Source organism: Mobula hypostoma, chromosome 9 (genome assembly GCF_963921235.1).
Source record: "Mobula hypostoma chromosome 9, sMobHyp1.1, whole genome shotgun sequence".
Lineage (NCBI taxonomy): Eukaryota > Metazoa > Chordata > Chondrichthyes > Myliobatiformes > Myliobatidae > Mobula > Mobula hypostoma.
The window spans coordinates 49607877-49630659 of record NC_086105.1 but is presented as its reverse complement, the minus strand read 5'-3'; the positions used below and the strand labels follow the sequence as shown (position 1 = coordinate 49630659).

At 40.4% G+C, this 22783-nt stretch overlaps 1 protein-coding gene across 1 annotated transcript in view; it reads left to right on the top strand.

Moving 5' to 3' along the window:
- The window catches only part of si:ch211-1e14.1 (UPF0606 protein KIAA1549), a 280906-nt gene that overhangs the window by 198391 nt on the left and 59732 nt on the right, over window positions 1-22783 (top strand). Inside the window, exons 9-10 of the mRNA XM_063059529.1 lie at window positions 8081-8258; window positions 19815-19999. Of these exons, the coding sequence (XP_062915599.1) occupies window positions 8081-8258; window positions 19815-19999 (363 nt within the window). The remainder of the gene's footprint in view (window positions 1-8080; window positions 8259-19814; window positions 20000-22783) is intronic.

The following is a 22783-nucleotide window of genomic DNA, read 5'->3' as shown; positions in this document are numbered from 1 at the left end:
TCACAGCTTTGAAAGCCTTCAACACTGTCCGTTATAACCCCAATCTTGACGTCATCCATAAATTTGCTGATCCAGTTTACCACATTATCATTCTATTGATCTGTGGTCCTTGGACCCTTTGGTTAATGGTAGGGGCTCCATTGCATAAAAAAAGGTTGGGAGCCCCTGATATAGATGATATACAAAAATGGACCCATTATTGATCCCTGCAGCACACCATTAGTCAAAGGCCTCTCTGGCTTCTCCCACTAAGAATGTTGAATCGAATGGACTGTGTCATCCTGAATCTTCTAGACCAGTGTCTTATGCAGGATTTGGTAAACGGTTGATTATGCTCTTACACTTAAAGGTCTTGGTAAAGTTCATGTAGACAATGTCCACTGCCTTTCCTTCATCAACCTTCCTCAAACTTCCTCAGGAAACTCTCTAAGAATGCTTGGAGGCAACCCACCAAGTAGAAAACCATACGATGTGCAAAGAAGGTTCTTTTACTTTCAAGCTAGGAAGTCCTTACTTGATTGTGCATTGTTGGTAACTTATCCATCTATAACTGAGAAAAGCACAGCCTTCAAACGTTGGAAATCTGAAATACTAGCATGAAAATCTGACCACAGCAGATCAGCCAAATTTTCCGTTCATGGCCTGTTAACAAAACTGAGAAAAAATTCTATTTGAATCCAGTGAAAGTGGCTGAAATTTACCAGGCTACTGGGCTAATTCCTGAGGTGAAAGGATTGTCCTTTCAAGAAAGGCTCTACAGCTTGGGTCTGTATTCTTTGGAGTTGTGAAGAATGGAGGACAACTGTAATTGGACATATCAGATCTTTAGGTGGTTTGATTGGGTAGATATTCAGAGGCACATAAACGGCTAAAGTTTTAGAGGATTGTAAACTCTGCTGGCTTCATCATGGGCACAGGCCTCCCCACCATCGAGGACATCTACAAAAGGTGATGCCTCAAGAAGGTGGCATCCATCTTTAAGGACCCCCACCACTCAGGACATGCCCTCTTCTCATTACCACCATCAGAGTACAGGTTCAGAAGCCTGAAGACACACACTTGATGTTTTAGCATCTGCTTCTTCCCCTTCACGGCTGGATTTCTGAACTGTTCATGAATCCATGAACTATCTCAGTGACACACATACAATGCTGGAGGAACTCAGCAGGCCAGGTAGCATAAATGGAAAAGAGTATAATCAATGTTTCGGGCCAAGACCCTTCACTGGGACTGGACAAAAAGATAAGGTGTCAGAGGGCGCCTGTCTCACTAATTTTGCTCTCTTTTTGGACTTTTTTATTTTGTTTGTATGTTTTATTTTAAGGGTATTTTTCACTCTGTATCACACTATATTGCTGCTACAAAACAACAACATTTAAAGACGTATATTAATTGATAATAAACTTGATTCTGTTTCCTATTGAGTCCTGATGAAGGGTCTCAGCCTTAAACATCGGCTGTTTACTTCTTTCCAAAGATGCTACCTAGCCTTCTGAGTTCCTCCACCATTTTGTGTGTGTTGCTTGGATTTCCAGCATCTGCAGATTTCTTTGTCTTTGATTCTGTTTCATTGGTATGTAAGTTATGGGCAAGGAAATAGAGCTGCAAAATAAGAAACTGCTCGTTTGAAACTGAGGAATATAAAATGGTGAATCACTGAAATTCCCTGCTCCCCCAGTGGGGGAGGCCATGTCATTAAATATCCTTAAGGTGAAAATAGATAACTATTTGAAAACTAAAGAATTGAGTGTAATGGCGAAGAAGGGTTGAGGTCAGGTAGGTCTGTTTGGTGGGGCAGGCTTGAGGGGCCTGGTCTTGCTCCTGTTTTCTTGTTACCTTATGAAATGGTAACTTTTTACACATGCTGTCTGACCTTATGAGTAAATAAACTAATTATTTATTTTTAATAAACTGAAGCAAATCTATCAGAGAATTCCCTCGGGTTTATTTATCCCCATTATGTACTTTGCTTTCTGAACTTTTCTTTCCATGTATATTGGATAGTAGCTTATTTTACCTCTGATCAAATACACTGAAGTTGCTGCTGAGCACTTTATGATAAGCTCCTAAGTGCTATTCATTTTTATTAAAGTTGGTTATTAAATTTTTCAAAGAAATTTGCATTGTTTGGATTATGATCCCAGCAAAATTTATTTTAAAGATTTTACTTATTTAAAACTTGCACAGTGTGAAGTTTATTCAGGCTAAACCTCTTCCCTTGTGTGGCTTGTAATTGTCTCATAAATATTCTCTTACTCTCACTGTAAGTACCTTGGGTGCATTCATATATTTGGTAATGGTTACCTCTGAAAATGCATTCCTTCTGTGGGAGTGATTTTGAGGCGAGAGGACTGCAACTAGCAGGGCACTGTCTACGCCACCCCGAGCTACCTGCCAGTCTAGTCATCATATGGGAGCCCAAATATGGGAGGATGAACCCTGGGCGCTCTCCCAAGACTATGGTCAACACGCTCCTAGAAGATAGTGGCACGGCTAATGTAGATGAACTGATCACACTGATGAGGGAGAGGGAGAAGTGGAGAGTCCGTCATTGTGCCCGACGCCGGCCCCCTAGGCCTGAGTCGATGTAGTAGTGGTAGGTTTTGAATCTTAACATTGATTTTGCTTTCTCTAAGTGTAGGTACTTTTTCCTCTATTTTTCCCCTTTACATGCCTGATAAAGTGTTTATTGGATAAAATAACAGTGATTTCAGCAGTGGAAAATGGAGTTAATGACTCAGAATATTATCCCTTCTGCTTTCTGTGGCTTACTGTATGCCACCATGAGCACAAACTGTCCTCCAGTAACTTGACCTAGCATTCATTCTCAGTGATCTGAGAAATCAGCCAGCATCAATGTGCATGTGCTTTGGCATTGATACTTGTATTCACATAGAAAAAAACCCATAGAAACTACAGCACAGAAACAGGCCTTTTGGCCCTTCTTGGCTGTGCCGAACCATTTACTGCCTAGTCCCACTGACCTGCACACGGACCATATCCCTCCACACACCTCCCATCCATCTGTCCAATTTATTCTTAAATGTTAAAAAAGAACCTGCATTTACCACCTCATTTGGCAGCTCATTCCATACTCCCACCACTCTCTGTGAAGAAGCCCCCCCGTAATGTTCCCTTTAAACTTTTCCCCCCTCACCCTTAACTCATGTCCTCTGGTTTTTTTTCTCCCCTTGCCTCAGTGGAAAAAGCCTGCTTGCATTCACTCTATCTATACCCATCATAATTTTATATACCTCTATCAAATCTCCCCTCTTTTCTTCTACGCTCCAGGGAATAAAGTCCTAACCTATTCAACTTTTCTCTGTAACTGAGTTTCTCAAGTCCTGGCAACATCCTTGTAAACCTTCTCTGCACTCTTTCAACCTTATTTATATCCTTCCTGTAATTTGGTGCCAAAACTGAACACAATACTCCAGATTCGGCCTCACCAATGCCTTATACAACCTCATCATAACATTCCAGCTCTTATACTCAATACTTTGACTAATAAAAGCCAATGTACCAAAAGCTCTATTTACGACCCTATCTACCTGTGATGCCACTTTTAGGGAATTTTGTATCTATATTCCCAGATCCCTCTGTTCCACTGCACTCCTCAGTGCCTTACCATTAACCCTGTATGTTCTACCTTGGTTTGTCCTTCCAACATGCAATACCTCACACTTGTCTGTATTAAACTCCATCTGCCATTTTTCAGCCCATTTTTCCAGCTGGTCCAAGTCCCTCTGCAGCTCTGAAAACCTTCCTCACTGTCTACTACACCTCCAATCTTTGTATCATCAGCAAATTTGCTGATCCAATTTACCACATTATCATCCAGATCATTGATATAGATGACAAATAACAATGGACCCAGCACTGATCCCTGTGGCACACCACTAGTCACAGGCCTCCACTCAGAGAAGCAGTTCTCTACTACCACTCTTTGGCTTCTTCCATTGAGCCAATGTCTAATCCAATTTACCACCTCTCCATGTATACCTAGCGACTGAATTTTCCTAACTAACCTCCCATGCGGGACCTTGTCAAAGGCCTTACTGAAGTCCATGTAGACAATATCCACTGCCTTCCCTTCATCCACTTTCCTGGTAATCTCCTCGAAAAACTCCAGCAGATTGGTCAAACATGACCTCCCACGCACAAAGCCATGTTGACTCTCCCTAATAAGCCCCTGTCTATCCAAATGCTTGTAGATTCTGTCTCTTAGTACTCCCTGCAATAACTTACCTACTACCAACGTTAAACTCACCGGCCTATAATTTCCCGGATTACTTTTCGATCCGTTTTTAAACAACGGAACAACATGAGCCACTCTCCAATCCTCCGGCACCTGACCCATAGACAGTGATATTTTAAATATTTCTGCCAGGGCCCCTGCAATTTCAACACTAGTCTCCTTCAAGGTCCGAGGGAACACTCTGTCAGGTCCCGGGGATTTATCCACTTTAATTTTCCTCGAGACAGCAAGCACCTCCTCCTTTTCAATCTGTACAGTTTCCATGATCTCACTACTTGATTCCCTCAATTCCATAGACTTCATGCCAGTTTCCTTAGTAAATACAGACGCAAAAAACCTATTTAAGATCTCCCCCATTTCCTTTGGTTCTGCACATAGCCGACCACTCTGATCTTCAAGAGGACCAATTTTATCCCTTACACTCCTTTTGCTCTTAATATACCTGTAAAAACTCTTTGGATTATCCTTCACTTTGACTGCCAAGGCAACCTCATGTCTGCTTATAGCCCTCCTGATTACTTTCTTAAGTATTTTCTTGCACTTCTTGTACTCCTCAAGCACCTGATTTACTCCCTGTTTCCTATACATTTCATACAACTCCCTCTTCATCTTTATCAGAGTTGCAATATCCCTTGAGAACCAAGGTTCCTTATTCCTATTCAATTTGCCTTTAATCCTGACAGGAACATACAAACTCTGCACTCTCAAAATTTCCCGTTTGAAGGTTTCCCACCTACCAATCAGATCTTTGCCAGAGAACAACCTGTCCCAATCCACGCTTTTTAGATCCTTTCTCATTTCTTCAAATTTGGCCTTCTTCCAGTTCAGAACCTCAACCCTAGGACCAGATCTATCCTTGTCCATGATCAAATTGAAACTAATGGTGTTATGATCACTGGAACCAAAGTGCTCCCCTACACAGACTTCCGTCACTTGTCCTAACTCGTTTCCTAACAGGAGATCCAATATTGCATCCCCTCTAGTTGGTCCCTCTATATATTGATTTAGAAAACTTTCCTGAACACATTTTACAAATTCTAAACCATCTATACCCCTAACAGTATGGGAGTCCCAATCAATGTATGGAAAATTAAAATCCCCTACCACCACAACTTCATGTTTCCTGCAGTTGCTTGCTATCTCTCTGCAGATTTGCTCTTCCAAGTCTCGTTGACTACGGGGTGGTCTGTAATACAATCCCACTAATGTGGCCATACCTTTCCTGTTTTTCAGCTCTACCCGTAAGAACTCAGTAGACAAACCCTCTAATCTGTCCTGCCTGAGCACTGCTGTAATATTTTCCCTAACAGCAATGCTACTCCCCCACCTTTCATTCCTCTGCCTCGATCACATCTGAAACATCGGAACCCTGGAATATTAAGCTGCCAGTACTGCCCCTCCTGTAGCCAAGTTTCACTAATTGCTATAACGTCATAATTCCACGTGTCAATCCACACCCTCAACTCATCCGCCTTCCCCGCAATACTCCTAGCATTGAAATATACACACCTCAGAAGATTTTTACCACTACTCACAACCTTTCTATCAGCAGATTTGCTTGAACTTTCAACATCATTTATTTTCACCCCAGCCACACTGTCAGTTCTGGCACTCTGGTTCCCATCCCCCTGCAAATCAGCTGATATTTTAAACTTTATATAATATAACATAGTCAAAACACAAGTGGTATTCATTAAATTGTTCTTTTTGCAAATATCATTAATATAGGAAATCCCATCGTACTTGTTTTTTTTTGGAGAGGTTACATTTAATTTGTTTTATACATAACCACAGAGAATGTGTTTGTTTAGAGTATTTTTTGGAAAGCTCTATTTTGAAGTTTGTGTGAGTGTTTTCTTTCCACTGCAGTTAATAATATAAATTGACTGAGCCCTCCTGCTGTAAATACAATGCCTATAAAAAAGTATTCCCCCCACCCCACTACTTTGGAAGTTTTCACGATGGATTGAACTTGGCGCTTTTTTTTTACACCGATCAATAGAAAAAAGACTTTCGTGTCAAAGTGAAAACAAATCTCTACAAAGTTATCTAAATTAATTATGAATATAAAATGCAAAATAATTGATTGCATAAGTATTCCATCCCCCTTTAATATGATACACCAAATCATCATTGGTGCAGCTAACTGGTTTTAGAAGACACATAATTAGTTAAATGGAGATCTGTTTTTGGAGATCTATGTACAGTCAAGGTGTTTCAATTAATTGTAGTAAAAATACACCTGTATCTGGAAAATCCAACTGCTGGTGAGTCAGTGTCCTTGCAAAAACTACACCATGAAGACAAAAGAACACTTCAAGCAACTCTGAGAAAAAGGTTATTGAAAAGCACAAGTCAGGAGAGATGGATACAAGAAAATTTCCAAGTCTCTGAATATCTCTTGCATTACAGTTAAGTCAACCATCAGAAAATTAAATCCACTGTGATTCAATGTTGTAAAACAATAAAACATCAAAACTTTCAAGGGGGTAAATTCTTTATAGACACAGTATCTGCACAATGAATGCGTATAGATTTGCCCCACTTTTTGTTTTGAAATAATGTTGGATAGAAGTATAAATAATGCCTTTGGGAGGACAATGAAGTTATCTAGCATTTCACTATTCTGCCCCTATCCCTGCAACATTCTCCCTCACACAAAGAAAGGGTCAGCCATGATTGAATGGCGGAGCAGACTCGATGGGCCAAATGGCCTAATTCTGCTCCTGTGCCTTATGGTCTTATTTACATAAACTCTTTTTTGATTCTTCTACCATTTGTCTGCGTTAGAGGGTAGTTTATAGTAGGCAGTTAATCTACTGGCATGCTTCATGGGAGAAAATCCATCTGGTCACCGAGAGAATGTACAAATCCACTGAGATGATAGCTGAGGTCAGCGCTAACTGCTGCTCCATCATGCTGTCCACAAGCAATTTAGAAGCGATTCTGTCATAGAAGGTATTGCAAAGAGGCAGAATGTATCATTGCTATTGAAAATATTTCTCCCACTTGATCATTTTGTTTCTTAAACTGTCTGTTGTAGAATTTCGAGCCTATCAATTTTAATCAATCATTCTCAGGGGACTTCTGTTTAAGAGACCAACTAATTTAAATGCTCTTATTGGGGTGTGCTCTTACTATCCTAATTCATAACCTTGTTATATTAATCAATTCTGTTGGACTAGTGAACTAGGGACATCAGAAGAATTTTAAAAATTGAACAGAATATGTAAATACTTTGTTGCCTCAAGCAATTCTGCAAAATAAATAAGTTACTGTTGAGCATATTCAGCAAAGATACACAAGGTTAAATTAATAAGCAACTATATTTTGCATGAAACTAGGAAGGAATGTTCTCTGCAGCACTGCTGATTGAAAAGTTTGTATGTTCATCTGAGCAAACATCAAGAGCCACAGGTTAATATAACTGGCATTTCCATGATGCAGTTCATGACACAGCATAGTGCTTTAGTGGATGAATCAAGGCTATGGTGCAATATAATACTTTGTATTTCAACTCTGTAGTAAAGGTGCAACCAACTATGTCAGGATTTCAGAATAATTATTGCTGGCCTCTTGGATCATTGCCATCTTTTACCATGATGTTAGTGTCGTCCATTTCTTCTCAACAACTATCCTACAGTTTGCTGTTAGTCTGGCCTCCATCATAGATTTGCAAATCCTTTCTCTTCCATATTCCTTCTGTTATTGTTGAAAATGCCTAAATGCATTAGCACCACTCAGTTATGAATTTCAGTTAAGTTCCAGTTATGCATGTTTTAAATCAAGTTTCAAAATCTCCACATCTCTGTTGGTTTGCAGGTTGTGAATATCACTAAGATTATTGGTGATGGGAGTCCAGCTGAACTCATATACTTTGTGGAGAAGCAGAATGGGGAGCGCCTCAATGCAAATGAAGCAGCCAACCTCATCAACAAAATAGATATACAGAGAGCAGCAATTGTTCTAGGCTATCAAATACAAGGTGCATTGGCGCAACGTAAGTCTGGCTTTTATCTTACAAAGCTCAAAAAATGTGGAGTGTACAGAAAGTAAGGAAGTAAATTGATGGTACTGATCCAGAAAATTATTCCCATCATATCTCTCTGTTGTAAATCCAAAAATCAGTCTATTTGATCTATCAGTGACCAGCTGAGCCATGCATACTAATTTTGTGCTAGTCCAATAGGTTGATACTGGTTATGAGATTTAATGATTCTGTAGTTAATTCTGGCAGCTCTTGAGCTTTTATTACTTAACTGCTTGGCCGGGTCGGAAATGTCTGCCAGAAATAAGGAAGATTCATGTGTGTTGTCCACTGCTCTTGTGTGCTGCATCTTTATACTTATCGAGCAGAAGTCTCCAGAAATGTATGTATTAATAAGGAACATGTGCTTTAGTATTTTAAAAAAAGGTAAAATATACAGCAGTTGGGCGATGCAGGAGAACAAAGAAAAGAATTAACAAGTAGGAGGAACTGTTCCAATCAAATCATAAAGTTCAGGGAATATTTGAGGTTCAAAAAATCTGCACGGTGACCTGACTATTAGTTGGCCATTCTGTGTGCTTTGCAAACGTGATTTTTCAGGCTACCCCTTAAACCAGGGTAAGTTTGAGGTGATGGTGCTTGTACAGTAATGTCCCTTGCGGAATTTCGTATTAATCCAGCCGTATCAGACGAAAGAGCAGGACAATCAGTCCTTCAGTCCAACACTGAGATTCAACAAGATCAATTTGTAAACTACTGGTGTTAACATCATGTTCCCATAACCAATGACTGCTTTATACGAATGTCACTCTGTACCTTGAATATATGCAATGACTCCCAATTCCACAGCACATGGAGAAGAAAATTCCAACAACTCAACAAAAAAAAAACCTCAACTTCACCTTAGCTGGCTAGTTCTTTATTCTGTAAGCATGCTCTTTGTTCGAGAAAACCTGAATGCAGAAACCTCTTCCAGCAACCAACATGTGCTGTATATATCTCTCAAAACTATTTCCATAAAATTACCTCTTATCCTTCTAAATAAGTGTAGGTACAGTCTATTCTACACGTCTTCTGACATCATTCTTCACCCAATCGTCAATGCAGTGAACCTTCTCTGCATTGTTTCCAATGCAAGAATGTAATTCCTTGCATAGAGATCCACCCCAGGTAGGGTTCTATTACTGTGACCTGTCCATAATCCAATCAGTTCATGTCAGAAACATACTGTGAACTGAGTTCCTAATTGGCAGAAGATGCCTGTAGAATTACGAACATAAGAAATAGGAGCAGGAGTAGGCTATCTGGTCCGTCAAACCTGCTCCACTATTCAATAAGATCATGGCTGATCTGGCTATGGACTCGTCTGCACCTACTTGTCTTTTCCCCATAACCCCTAATTCCCCTACTATGCAAAAGTCTATCTAACCTTGTCTTAAATATACTTACTGAGGTGGCCTCCACTGCTTCATAGGGCAGAGAATTCCACAGATTCACCACTCTCTAGGAAAAGCAGTCCCTCCTCATCTCCGTCCTGCATCTACTCCCCCAAATCTTGAGGCTATGTCCCCTGGTTCTAGTCTCAACTACCAGTGGAAACAACTTTCTTGCTTCTATCTTATCTATCCTTTTTATATTTTTATATGTTTTCATAAGATCTCCTCTCACTCTTCTGAATTCCAGTGAGTACAGTACCAGGCACCTCAATCTCTTCTCATGCTACATTTACCTGATGGATCCATTTCTTTCCTGATGCCTCGCTATTTCTTCTTTTAATGATAGCTTCATGCATTTTCCCAACTACAGATGTTAAACTAACTGGCCTATAGTTACCTGCCTTTTGCCTACATCCTTTTTTTGAACAGTGGCAAGACATTTGCCTTCTTCCAATCTGCTGGGACCTGCCCAGAGTCCAGAGAATTTTGGTAAGTTATCACCAGAGTCTCAACTATAACCTCTGCAATTTCTTTCAGTACCCTGAAATGCATCCCATCAGGACCAGGGGACTTTTCTATCTTTAGGCTCACAAGTTTGCTCAGCACTACCTCTTTATTGATAGCTAAAATGACAAACGACTGCTGTAACTTGCCTCGTACACCATTTCCCAGTACGTCAGAGCGGTGTGGAAGGAAATCGTCCGCTAACTGGAAATAATACTGGATGCAACATACCTATTGTATCAAGGTCCTCATTTCCCATCACATCCATGTCATCTCTCTTCAGCATGTTACACCACCGTGACAACTGACACAAAATAGACATTCAAAACTTCCGCCATTTCCTCATTACCTAATATCAATGACCCCTTCTCGTCCTCCAAGGCACCTATATTCACTTTGCCATCCTTTTTTATATAATTACAAAATCTTTTACTATCCGTTTTTATATTTTGTACTAGTTCATTTTCATAATCTATCTTCCTTTCTTTATTGCTCGCTTAGTGGTTCTTTGTTGCTTTTTAAAGTTTTTGCAATCTTCCAGTTTCCCATTACCGTTGGCAACTTTGTATGCACAAGCTTTAAGTTTGATGCCATCTTTATTTCCTTAGTTTTTCATGGCGGGCTCTCCCCACCCTCATTGTCCTTGCTTTTAACTGGAATGTACTTCTGTTGAGCACCATGAAAAATCTCTTTGAAAGTCTTTCACTGTTCTTCAACCATCCCACCATATAGAATGTGTTTCCAATCTACCCTGTCCAACTTCTCCCTCATCGGATTGTAGCCTCCCTTGTTTAGGCATAATACACTGGTTTTAGATCGAACTATTGCACCCTCCATTTGTATGAGAAACTCGATGAGAACCCCGATCTGCAAACTCTTATACAGTAAATTTTTATGCGGCACCTTATTAAGTAGAGTCATAGAGTATATAGCACAGAAAAAGCCCCTTTGGCCCATTTCATCCATGTCAACCTGACTTTCTGCCTGGTCTCAACTACTTGATCATATCCCTCCATACCCCCTTCATCCATGTACCTGTCCAAACTTGTCTTAAATTCACATTGACCACTTCTGCTGGCAGCTCATTCCACATTTGTACCACACTTTGTGTGAAGAAGATTCCCCTCAGAATCCAGGAAGGGGTGCTAGTACTTCACCAGGGAGGGGGAGGGGCAGGAGGTGCAGGGTATAATTTAAAATTGTAGTGGGATGGGAACCAGAGCACCATATCAGATAGTGGAGTAGTTGTGAGGAAAGATTTTGTTCAGCCTACATACTTTGGCAGGAATTGAAAGGTTGAGCATGGTAGGAAGTAATGTTCTGAGTTGTATATTTCGATGCAAAGAGTATTGTAGGAAAGATGGATGCGTTTAGGGCATGGATCAGCATGTAGAATTATGACATTGTAGTCATTAGTGAGATTTGGTTGCAGTAGGGGCAGGACTGGCAACTGAATGTTCCAGGATTCCATTGTTTTAGATGTGACAGAGTGAGAGGGATTAAGGGGAGAAACGTGGCACTGCTAGTCAGGGAAATGTCGCAACATTTCTCATTTCGGACAGACTGGATAGCTCATCTACTGAGAGTTTATGGGGAGCAATGAAGAATAAGAAAAGTATGACCGTGTTAATGGGATTTTATTAAAGACCATCCAGCAGTTATATTAGAGACTACCCAACGGTCCACAAGATTTAAAAGAGCAAATTTGTAGAGAGGTTGCAGACTGTTGCATGAAACATAAGGTTCTGATAATAGGTGATTTTAATTTGACACATTGACTGGGACTCCCATACTGTAAAAGGGCTGGATGCGAAAGAGTTTGTTAAATGTGTCAAGGAAAGTTTCCTTAATAGAGGTCCCAACTAGAGAGAGTATGATGCTAGATATCCTAATGGGGAATGAGACAGGGCAGGTGACAGAATCTTGTGTAGAGGAACACTTTCTATCTAGTGATCATAGTGCAGTTGGTTTCAAGCAAATTAGGTCTGGTCCTCAGGTTGAGATTCTAAATTGGAGAAAGGCCAATTTTGATGGTATCAGAAAAGATCTGGCAAGTGTGGATTAATTGAGATAGGTTGTTTACTGGCAAAGATGTTCTTGGTAAGTGGAAGGTCTTCAAAAGTGAAATTTTGAGAGCACAGAGTTTTTATATGCCCGTCAGAATACAAGCAAGGAGAACAGGTTAATGGAACCGTGGTTTTCAAGAGATGTTGAGGGCCTGGTTAAGAAAAAGGAGGAGGTGCGTAGCAGGTATAGGCAGGAAGGAGCAAATGAGGTACTTGAGGAAAAAAGAAATGCGGGAGAACATTTAAGAAGACAATCTGGAGGCCTAAAAGATCAGGAGGTTCCACTAACAGACAAGGTGAAGGAGAATTCCAGGGGCTTCTACAGATATATTAGGAACAAAAGAATAGCAAGGGTTAAAATTGATCCTCTGGAAGGTCAGAGTTATCATCTATGCATGGAGTGAAAAAGATGGGGAAGATCTTAAATGTATTTTTTTGCATCTGTGTTTGTACAATGAGTCATAGATTTGAGACAATGCAGCAGAGAGGGCATGGACCCTATAAGATCACTGTCTTGGGACAAATTAGGGTGGATAACCCCTCTGGGCCTGACGAGGTGTATCCTTAGACCCTGTGAGAGGCCAGTGCAGAAATTGCAGGGGCCTTAGCAGAGATATTTACAGCGTTCCTAGACACAGGCGGGTTGCCGAGCTAATATCGTTTAAGAAAGACTTTGAAAATAAACCAGGACATTACAGGAAAATGAGCCTGACAGCCACAGTAAGTTATTGGAAGGTATTCTAAAGGACCAGATATAAATAAGTATTTGGACAGACATGGACTGATTAGGGATAGTCAGCATGGCTTTGTGCATGGTGGGTCAAGTGCAACCAATCTAGTAATTTTTCGAGGAAGTCACCAGGAATGGTAATGAAAGCAAGTGTGTGGCTGTTGTCTACATGGACTTTAGCAAGACTTTTGACAAGGATCCACATGGGAGGTTGCTCAAGAAGGTTTGGTCGCTTGGCATTCAAGATGAGGTAAATGAATTGGCTTCATGGGAAAAGCAGGAGGCTGATAACAGATGGTTGAAATTTTACAAGGATGTTGCCAGGACTTGGGGACCTGAGTTATAGGAAATGATTGAATATTTTAGAACTTTATTCCCCAGTGTGTAGAAGAATGAGGGGAGATTTGATGGAGGTATACAAAATTAAGGGGTATAGACGGGGTAATGCAAGCATGCTTTTTCCACTGAGGTTGCATGAAACTACAACTAGAGATCATGGGTTAAGGGTGACAGGTGAAATGTTCGAGAATATGAGGGGGAAATTTTCTTTTGCTTGGGGTAGTGAGAGAATGGAGCAAGCTGACTGGAAGTGGTGAATGTGAATTTGATTTAAACATAAGAGAAATTGGATAGGCACATGGTTGAGAAGGAAATGGAGGGCTATGGTCCAGGAGCAGGTCAAAGGGACAAGACAGATTAATAGTTTGGCACAGACTAGGTGGGCTGAAAGGCCTGTTTCTGTGCTGCAGTGTTCTATAACTGTTTCACCTTTCACCTAAACCTGTGACCTCCTGTGCTAGTTTCTCTAAATATACTGGTAGTACCCTTTTATGTAAGATCCCAATGTTACATATTAAGCTATAACTGCACCATAGTTTATTCCTTTCTGAATCCCTCCATTATATTTGCTGCTTTTCAATGCTGTGACGCTACTTCAGAATCCAGGGAATATTAGTGGATTACAACCCACAGAAGGGCTAAAGAATGTGAGAAAATTATATTGAAAAGATTGAGCCTAATAACTTGCAATTGTAATAAATTGTAATTTTAGAAGTCATGCATTGGCCTCTTCAAATCAGTTCTGATGCAAGAAAATTGGCAGTTTGTAAACTTGAACACATTTAATGTGTGTTTAAAAACTTCAGTTTTTCGGGAGAAAGTCAGGCGGCACCTTATCAATGCCAGGAACAGTTTATCTTAATTTAAGGGTCTGTGGCCTGGGACTTGTTTACAGGGTATCTTGGACTATCAAAACTACCAAACACCAAAACCTTGTGCTTTCTCACCAAGTACCAGGTACTGTTGCCTCTATCAACTTCATTGCTACACCTAGGTACTTGTCATAAATGGCTCATTGTCCTTGAATGAAAAGAATTTTAGTTGTTTCTATTTTCTTGAATAATAAACAAATTCAGCTCCTTTTGATTTATTTCTGCAGACCATTCAAATAAGTGATTCCTTTGTTGGTGGTATTATAAGGTTTATCTGGACACATTTATGGTTTATTTCATTGTTCCAGAGGCATTTGAAATTCCTATGATACTGGATTGATCTGCATTTGTGCTTAATCTTGAAATGATAGACAATGCTAAAAGAGGACAATTAATAATGCACTTTATCACATTCCAAAATGCTTTACAGTCAATCAATTTTGTAATGTAAACACCGATGATTTGCACAGAGCAAAGATCCGCAGTTTGTTTTGATTGATGGAGAATGTGTAGGTCTCTGGCCAAATTCCAAGCTCTTATTTATGACTTGACATCACCTGAACAATGGACGGAAAAAGAGAGCAGTCTGTTATTTATGGGATTTTGTAATGTTGCCTCAGTTCTGAATTGAAGTCGCAGTTAAAATTGTCTTCTGATGTAGTGCTTACACTTTCACTCAACCCTCAAATGATTCTAGCATGAACTGTATACAGTGCTTTGAAGAAGTATTCAACCCCCACAACAATTTTGAAATTTTACTCTCATTTTCAAAATTTAAAATATATTGAAGTTGGATTTTTGAGCTAATCTACCCAATGTTATGTATCATGTCAAATCAAAAGAAAAATTCCAAAACCTGTCAACAATTTACTAAAAGTTAAAAACATGAGAAAGTCTGCAGGTGCTGGAAATCCAAGCAGCACATGGAGGAAAATGGAGGAACTCAGCAGGTCGGGCAGCATCCACGGAAATGAATAGATAGTTGATGTTTTGGTAGAGACCATTCTTCAGGATTGAGAATGAAGCAGGAGGAGGGGATGGAGGCTAGCAGGAAGGTGATTAGTGAAGCCAGGTGGATGAGATGGGTCAAGGGCTGGAGAAGAAGGAATCTGATTGGAGAGGAGAGTGGATCATAGGAGAAAGGGAAGGAGGGGAAGCAATAGGCAGGTGAAAAGAAGTAGGAGGCTGAGTGGGTAATAGAAGAAGAGAGGAGGAGAGGGGAGAAAGCAATCAGTATTCATGCCATCAGGTTGGATGCTACCCAGACGGAATATAAGATGTTGCTCCTCCACCCTGAGAATGACCTCATCTTGGCACAGGTGGAAAATTACTTATAATTTAAGAGATAAATATGTAACATTTTTGAATATTTGGCACCCTTATTTACAAAAGATAGGATGGCATATTTAAGTGCTCCGATAAAGATCTTGGTCCCTTGGGGAAAGTAACGAATAATTATACCAAATTTATTTTGAATCCCATGGAGCATGTGGAAACCTTCCAATACCCAGGCGGCTCTTTTTTTTCTCTTTTCTTTCTTTTTAGGCAGGACTATATATGGCGGGGGGGGAGGGTAGATTTTATCTTTTCATGTATTATAGAAACATAGAAAATTGGTGCAGGAGTAGGCCATTCGGCCCTTCGAGCCTGCACCGCCATTTATTATGATCATGGCTGATCATCCAACTCAGAACCCCGCCCCAGCCTTCCCTCCATACCCCCTGACCCCCGTAGCCACAAGGGCCATATCTAACTCCCTCTTAAACATAGCCAATGAACTGGCCTCAACAGTTTGCTGTGGCAGAGAATTCCACAGATTCACCACTCTCTGTGTGAAGAAGTTTTTCCTAATCTCGGTCCTAAAAGGCTTCCCCTCTATCCTCAAACTGTGACCCCTCGTTCTGGACTTCCCCAACATCGGGAACAATCTTCCTGCATCTAGCCTGTCCAATCCCTTTAGGATCTTATACGTTTCAATCAGATCCCCCCTCAATCTTCTAAATTCCAACGAGTACAAGCCCAGTTCATCCAGTCTTTCTTCATATGAAAGTCCTGCCATCCCAGGAATCAATCTGGTGAACCTTCTTTGTACTCCCTCTATGGCAAAGATGTCTTTCCTCAGATTAGGGGACCAAAACTGCACACAATACTCCAGGTGTGGTCTCACCAAGGCCTTGTACAACTGCAGTAGTACCTCCCTGCTCCTGTACTCGAATCCTCTCGCTATAAATGCCAGCATACCATTCGCCTTTTTCACCGCCTGCTGTACCTGCATGCCCACTTTCAATGACTGGTGTATAATGACACCCAGGTCTCGTTGCACCTCCCCTTTTCCTAATTGGCCACCATTCAGATAATAATCTGTTTTCCTATCTGTATTCTTTTTGAAAACTCAATAAAAATTATATTATAAAAGAGGCCATGGACTGACATGTCAGAACAGGAATGGGAATCTGAATTAAAATGTTTGACCACTGGGAAGTCCTGCTTGTGGCAGATGGAGTGGAGGTACTTCACAAAATGATACTTCAGTTTACGAAGGGTCTCACCAATGTGAAGGAGGCTGCATTAGGAGCATCGGATGCAGTAGACGGCCCCAGCTGATTTGCACCTGGAGCCCTGAATGGAGGGGAGGGAGGAGGTGTATGGGCAGATGCAGCACCTTGGCCACTTGCAGGGATAAGTACCGGGAGGGAAATTAGTGGGGAGGGAGGGAGTGATCCCTGCGGAAAGTGGAGAGGGTGGGGAGGTAAAGATGTTTGGTGGTAGGATCTCTTTGGAAATTAAAAACTGAAATTAAGGATGAAAAAGTATACATTCCCTTTGTAATTACTAATCTAACTTTCCTCATTAGCTTACCAGTTCACCCGGTTTTTTGATTTAATAAACTGGAGGATCACCTGTTTTCAATGATTTCATAAGAATGCTGCAAATGCACCCTCTCTCTCCAAGGTCCAACAGGATGGTAGACGTTCAACAGACCAAACCTAAACGCTTCGCTGCCAGCAGCAGGCAAAGCCGAGGATTTTGGGGCCTTCCCTCCGGAGATTCCTGATCGCACAGTAGCAGCGGCAGCAAACCGGGCATTTCAGAAGTTACTCCAGATGTTCCTCCGTGCTCTGATGCCTGTCTCCATCAAATCAGAATTGTGCACGGCCCCTATTTAACAATACAATGTCATTTCACCGGAGAGGCTACACGCGCTGCGACGTGCCACCATCTTCTCTTCCCGCCTTGAAGACAAATGAAGGACAAAAGCACATTCAAAAGAAGTCAAGGAAATGAAAATAGAGAAGGACAAATCTGGGGAAGGATACAAGACCATCTCAAAGGCACTGAACATAACTTGGAGCTCACTGTAATCCATAGTTTTAAAAAAAAAGTGGGGGGAAAAAGTATGAAACCATAGCCACACTGCCTAGGTCAGGCCACTTCTCTAATCTTAGTTGCCAGAAAAGAATTGCACTTGTTACTGAGGTTACTGTGATGCCAGTAATTACTGTGAGTGGGCTGCAGAAGTCAGTGGCTGCAACTGGCGATGGAGTTCATGGCTTGACAGTCTCTAAGGTCTTGCACAAAAAAGTGTATTTATGGAAGAGTGGCAGGGAAGAAGACCTAGTGCATATCCTTGCCCGTAAAGACTTTGTGAAGTGTTATGTAGAAGATACTGTAAAAATGTGGAAGATCTTGTGATTGGATGAGATTAAATTGGAACTTTTTGGCCTCAACAAGCAGTTGTGTAGTGTAAATCCAATACTGTGCATCAATCACGTAACACCGTCCCTTCTGTAAAGTATGGTGGATGTACCATCATGCTATGAGGATGCTTTTCAGTAGCAGTGACTGGAAATCTGGTCAGGATTGAAGCAAAGATGAATGCTGCGAAATACAGAGAGATCCTGGATAATAACCTGCTAGTTCTGCCAGAAAGCTTAAACTGGGGAAGAAGTTCGTCTTTCAGCAGGACAGTGACTCAAAGCACACTGCCAGGGCAACCATGTGGTGACTTCAATTGAAGAAAATTGATGTCCTTAAGTGGACCAGCCAGAGTCCTGACCTTAATGCAGTTGAACATCTTCGGCAAATCCTCAATATTGCTGTCTATCACTATTCACTAACTAGACACAGTTTGAGCAATTTTGTAATGAAGACTGGGCAAATCTTGCTCCATCGTGTTGTGCAAAGCTAATAGAGACTTATTCAAAAAGGCTACTGGTTGTAGTAGCTGCGAGAGTTAGTTCAACTAAGTGGTTGAATATTTTTGAACTTCTGACATTTCAGTTTTTGAATTTTTAGTTTTCCTTCCTTACAATTTTCCCAGTTTTTTGGGCTGTGCCATTTACAAAAAAAGGAGCACGTGATTTACAAATACAAATTCTTAGTTAAAATGATGAAAATCCCTAGTTGTGATACCCATTTGTGTGAACAAAGGACTGGGGGCTGAATACTTCTTCAAGGCACAGTATGCAATACTTCTGGGTTGAATCGCTAAACCATACATTGATAGACTGTTTATACCAAATATTTTCTAGTTGTAAGACATGTCTACTCCAAATGCAAAATAATTAAAGATCTTGTGAATTTTCACTTCATATTTTGGGTGATTAATTTCCTGAGTGAATAATGGAGAACAACAATAATTCAGAAGAATAATGGAGAATTTGAACAAAATAATTCTCCCACTGACTAGTAGTAAAGTTGTACGTAGAATACCCCTCCACTACCACTACCATTTGGTTGGTCTAGTAATGTGCCTCAATAAATTGTAAGTTGTTGCAAGAGGTGACAATTATCAAGTTGCCTTAAGCTGCATTGAGTTAATTAACAATTTGGTAAACTCTTGCAAGTAACATACTCATGTGATCTTATTCAAGGTATGCTAATGTAAACATTTACGGTATGTAAGCAATGATATCCTGGAAATATTAAGAAACTGATTGAATATAATGCATTAATATGGGGCATGTGAGTCCAAGATTGTGCTCCAGGAGCACCGTGTGAAATGGGCAAATTTTAAACTTGCTTGGATTTATAATATTCCCATCAATTACTTATTTATTCCTCCCTGATTTCCCTGTAGACCTGCAACTTATTTTCTCTCATATGTACATCATTTGTTTTCTTTAATTCCTTTTCTCCTTGCCTAATCATAAAGGATAATTTTAACTAACTAACTAATCTACCAGCAGGTCGTTGCAACATGGGAGGAAGCCAGAATACCTGGTGGAAACCCATGTCAATGCAGAGAAATTGTGCTGACTCTACACAGACAGCACTCGAGGTCAGGATCCAACCTGTGTATATAGAGTTAAGAGGCGGTGGAGCAAATTGTTGCACCATTATGCCATCTGTATGTGCTACAAAATGAAAAAGAGAGAAGACCACACTGCTAGCTCTAATCACTTGTCCCGTAAAGTCTTTCAGAATCCAAAAGTCACTGTGTATAATTTTAGTCCAAGCAGTATCTATATTGTTTAGTGCAATCAATTGTACTTGTGTTAAATATGAGTGAAAATGAAATAATTCGTACTAGTGTATGCTTTATCAGAGAATTTAGGAATATAATTCTTTTTAAAGAGTTTCATTAGGTGCCTCATTTGGTCGTAATTTTCTTTTTATAGCGGTAGAGAGAGTTCCGACCTCATCTCCAACAGAGGAAAATAAGAGTTTGTGGATCATTGTAGCTGTGCTTGTACCAGTGATTGTGGTCATCATCATCATCATGATTCTGTACTGGAAGTTCTGCCGAACAGACAAGCTGGAGTTTCAGCCAGACACCATGAGCAACATTCAACAACGACAAAAAGTAAGAGATTGTATAAATCAAAGTCTATTGATGTTTCTAATTGCAGAGCTTATGGTGAAGGACTCTAGTTGGATTTGAAAAGAATTTGGTGCTGTATGTAAGGAAATAGTAATCAGGTTTATCATACAGTAACTTTATAAGAAAAACAAAAGGAACGATGTCTAATGGGTCATGAATTTGATAAATCAGAATCAGGTTTATTATCATTGACATATGTTGTAGTTTTGCGGCAGCAATACAGTGCAAGTCAAGTTTATTGTCATTTAAATATATACATGTATATAATGTATATAACTATATAATGTACATAGAAATGAGACAAAGTTTCTCCAAACCTGGATGTAAAGCACAGTAGTACACATACATACGATAACTTATGAAGATAAGGATAAAATCTGCAGATGAATCACACATAAATAACCAACTAAAGTATATTAATATTAAATATTGTAAAGTGCGGAACAGATTAACCAGTGGCGCTTCGAATACAATGAGGCAGGGAGTTCAGAAGCCTATTGGCCTGGGGAAAGAAACTGTTTCTCATCCAGACCGTTCTTGTTTTTATGCATCATAATCTCCTGCCTGATGGGAGAAAGTCAAAGAGAATGCTGGATGGATGGGTGGGATCCTTAATAATTCTAAGGGCTCTGCGTATGCAACGCTCCTGATAAATGTCCCCGATGGATGGTAGGGAAATCCTCTCAGCTGTTCTCACAATCCTCTGTTGGGATTTCTAGTCTGAGGCTCGACTGCTCCTATACCAGAAGGAGATTCAACTTGTTCCTGTAAAACATGAAACAAAATTTACTAAGTTACAAAAATAAATGAGCAGTGTATAAGATAAATAGTGAGTTACTATTCATGGACCATTTAGAAATCTGCCAGCAAAGGGAAAAATGCTGTTATTAAAATGTTGATTGTCTTCAGTCTCCTGTACCTCCTGTCTGATGGTAGTCACAAGAAGAATGGTGAGAATGTCTCAAAGGTATCTTCGATGGCAAGGAGGGTTGTACCCATGATGGAACTGGCTGAGTCTATAACCCTCTGCAACCTCTTGTGATCTTGTGTATTCGAGGCTCCATACCAGGCTATGATGCGGCCAGTTAACATGCTCTCCACTGTACATCTGCAGAAATATGCTAGTCTTTAGTGGCAAAACAAGTCCCCCCAAACTCCAAATGAGGTAAAGCTGCTGTTGTGATGGATTCCTCTGAGGCATTGACCCCAGAATTTGAAGCTGCTCACCTTTTCAAACACTGACCCGTAGATGAGGATTGCTGTGTGTGTTCTCCTGACTTCCCCTTCCTGAAGTGCACAATCAATTTCTTGGTCGTTCTGAAGTTGAATTGCAACATCACTCAGCTAGCCAGTTATTGTTACTCCTGTGCACCTCATTGCAATCTGAGATGCTGCCAACAGCATGATGTCATGGTGAATTTATAAGATGGAGTTTGAGCTGTACCTAACCACACAGTTATGAGTGTAGAGAGTCAAGCAGTAGGCTAAGCTTGCATCCTTGAGGTGTGCCTGTGTTGGTTGTGAAAAAGAAGGAGTTGTTATCTGCACTGACTACGGTTGCCTGATGAAGTTAAGGATCCAGTTGCTGGAGGAGGTACCGATACCTAGGTTTCAGCTCGTCGAATAGTAGTGAGCTGTTGAACGCCAGGCTGTAATCGATAAACAGTAGCCTGACATATGTTTTGCTGTTGTCTAGGTATTCCAAAGTCAATTGGAAAGCCAGTGAACTTGCAGCTGATGTATTGTGGCAGTAGGTTCAGGACCATGCTCAGGTAGGGGTTAATTCTAGCCATGACCAACCTCTCAAAGCACTTCATCACAGTAGATGTGAAAGCGATCACTACTGGAGCAGCTCACCCTGCTCTTCTGTAGCACTGGTATGACTGATGCCCTCCTGTAGCAGATGGAAACCTCAGACCACAGCAATGAGAGCTTGGAAGTTTTCCTTGAACATTCCAGCTAGTTGGTCAGTACAGGTGTTCAGTGCCATATCAGGCACACCATCTGACTCTTTGAAAGGGTTCACCTTGAAAGATGTTCTGATGTCATTCTCTGAGATAGAGAACACATGGTCACCAGATGCAGATAGTGTAATAATTTAAGCAGTAAAGACATGAGGAGGGAAAAAGCATTTTATTTCATCCTAGCAAAAGGCTGCTAAGTCTCTTTTGTCTCATTCATCCATGCAACAGAAATCTGTTTTGGTTGAATTACAGTCAGGTTGATGAGAATGGCAGTTGAACAATAATGGAAAGGCTGCGAGGATAAAAAGAAGTAAACTCTGTGACAGACCTATGTAATCTAAGTATTTCCAGGGTCTATTTTTAATTCAGATTTCCACTATCTATTATATTTTTGCTTCTGTATTGTTAAATCAAACAGTATGTTTTCTGAGATCTTGCTCCAGGAACTGTAACGGAATAACTTGCCCAGATATATTATGTCCTCGGAAGATGATGTTTCTCAGGTTGAAAACTTTAGAAACATGTTGGAATTTGGTGATGTGACTTGCATAATGGAAAAGGGAGACAATAACTAAACAAAAGAAGGAAAGAAAAATTGATGCTGGTGGAAAATGTAGCTCTCTCTTATGTAGTCATTAGAATAGTCCAATTTCCAAATGGAGTTTTTGCTTATCTTGATGAATACGTTGTTTAGAAAATGTGGAATTTAAACACTCAAAAGGAAAATAAGCTCTCTGTTTCTAGTAGCAGTATATCCTGTTACCCAGCAACTCTTAGATAATGTCAATCATCAATAATAGAA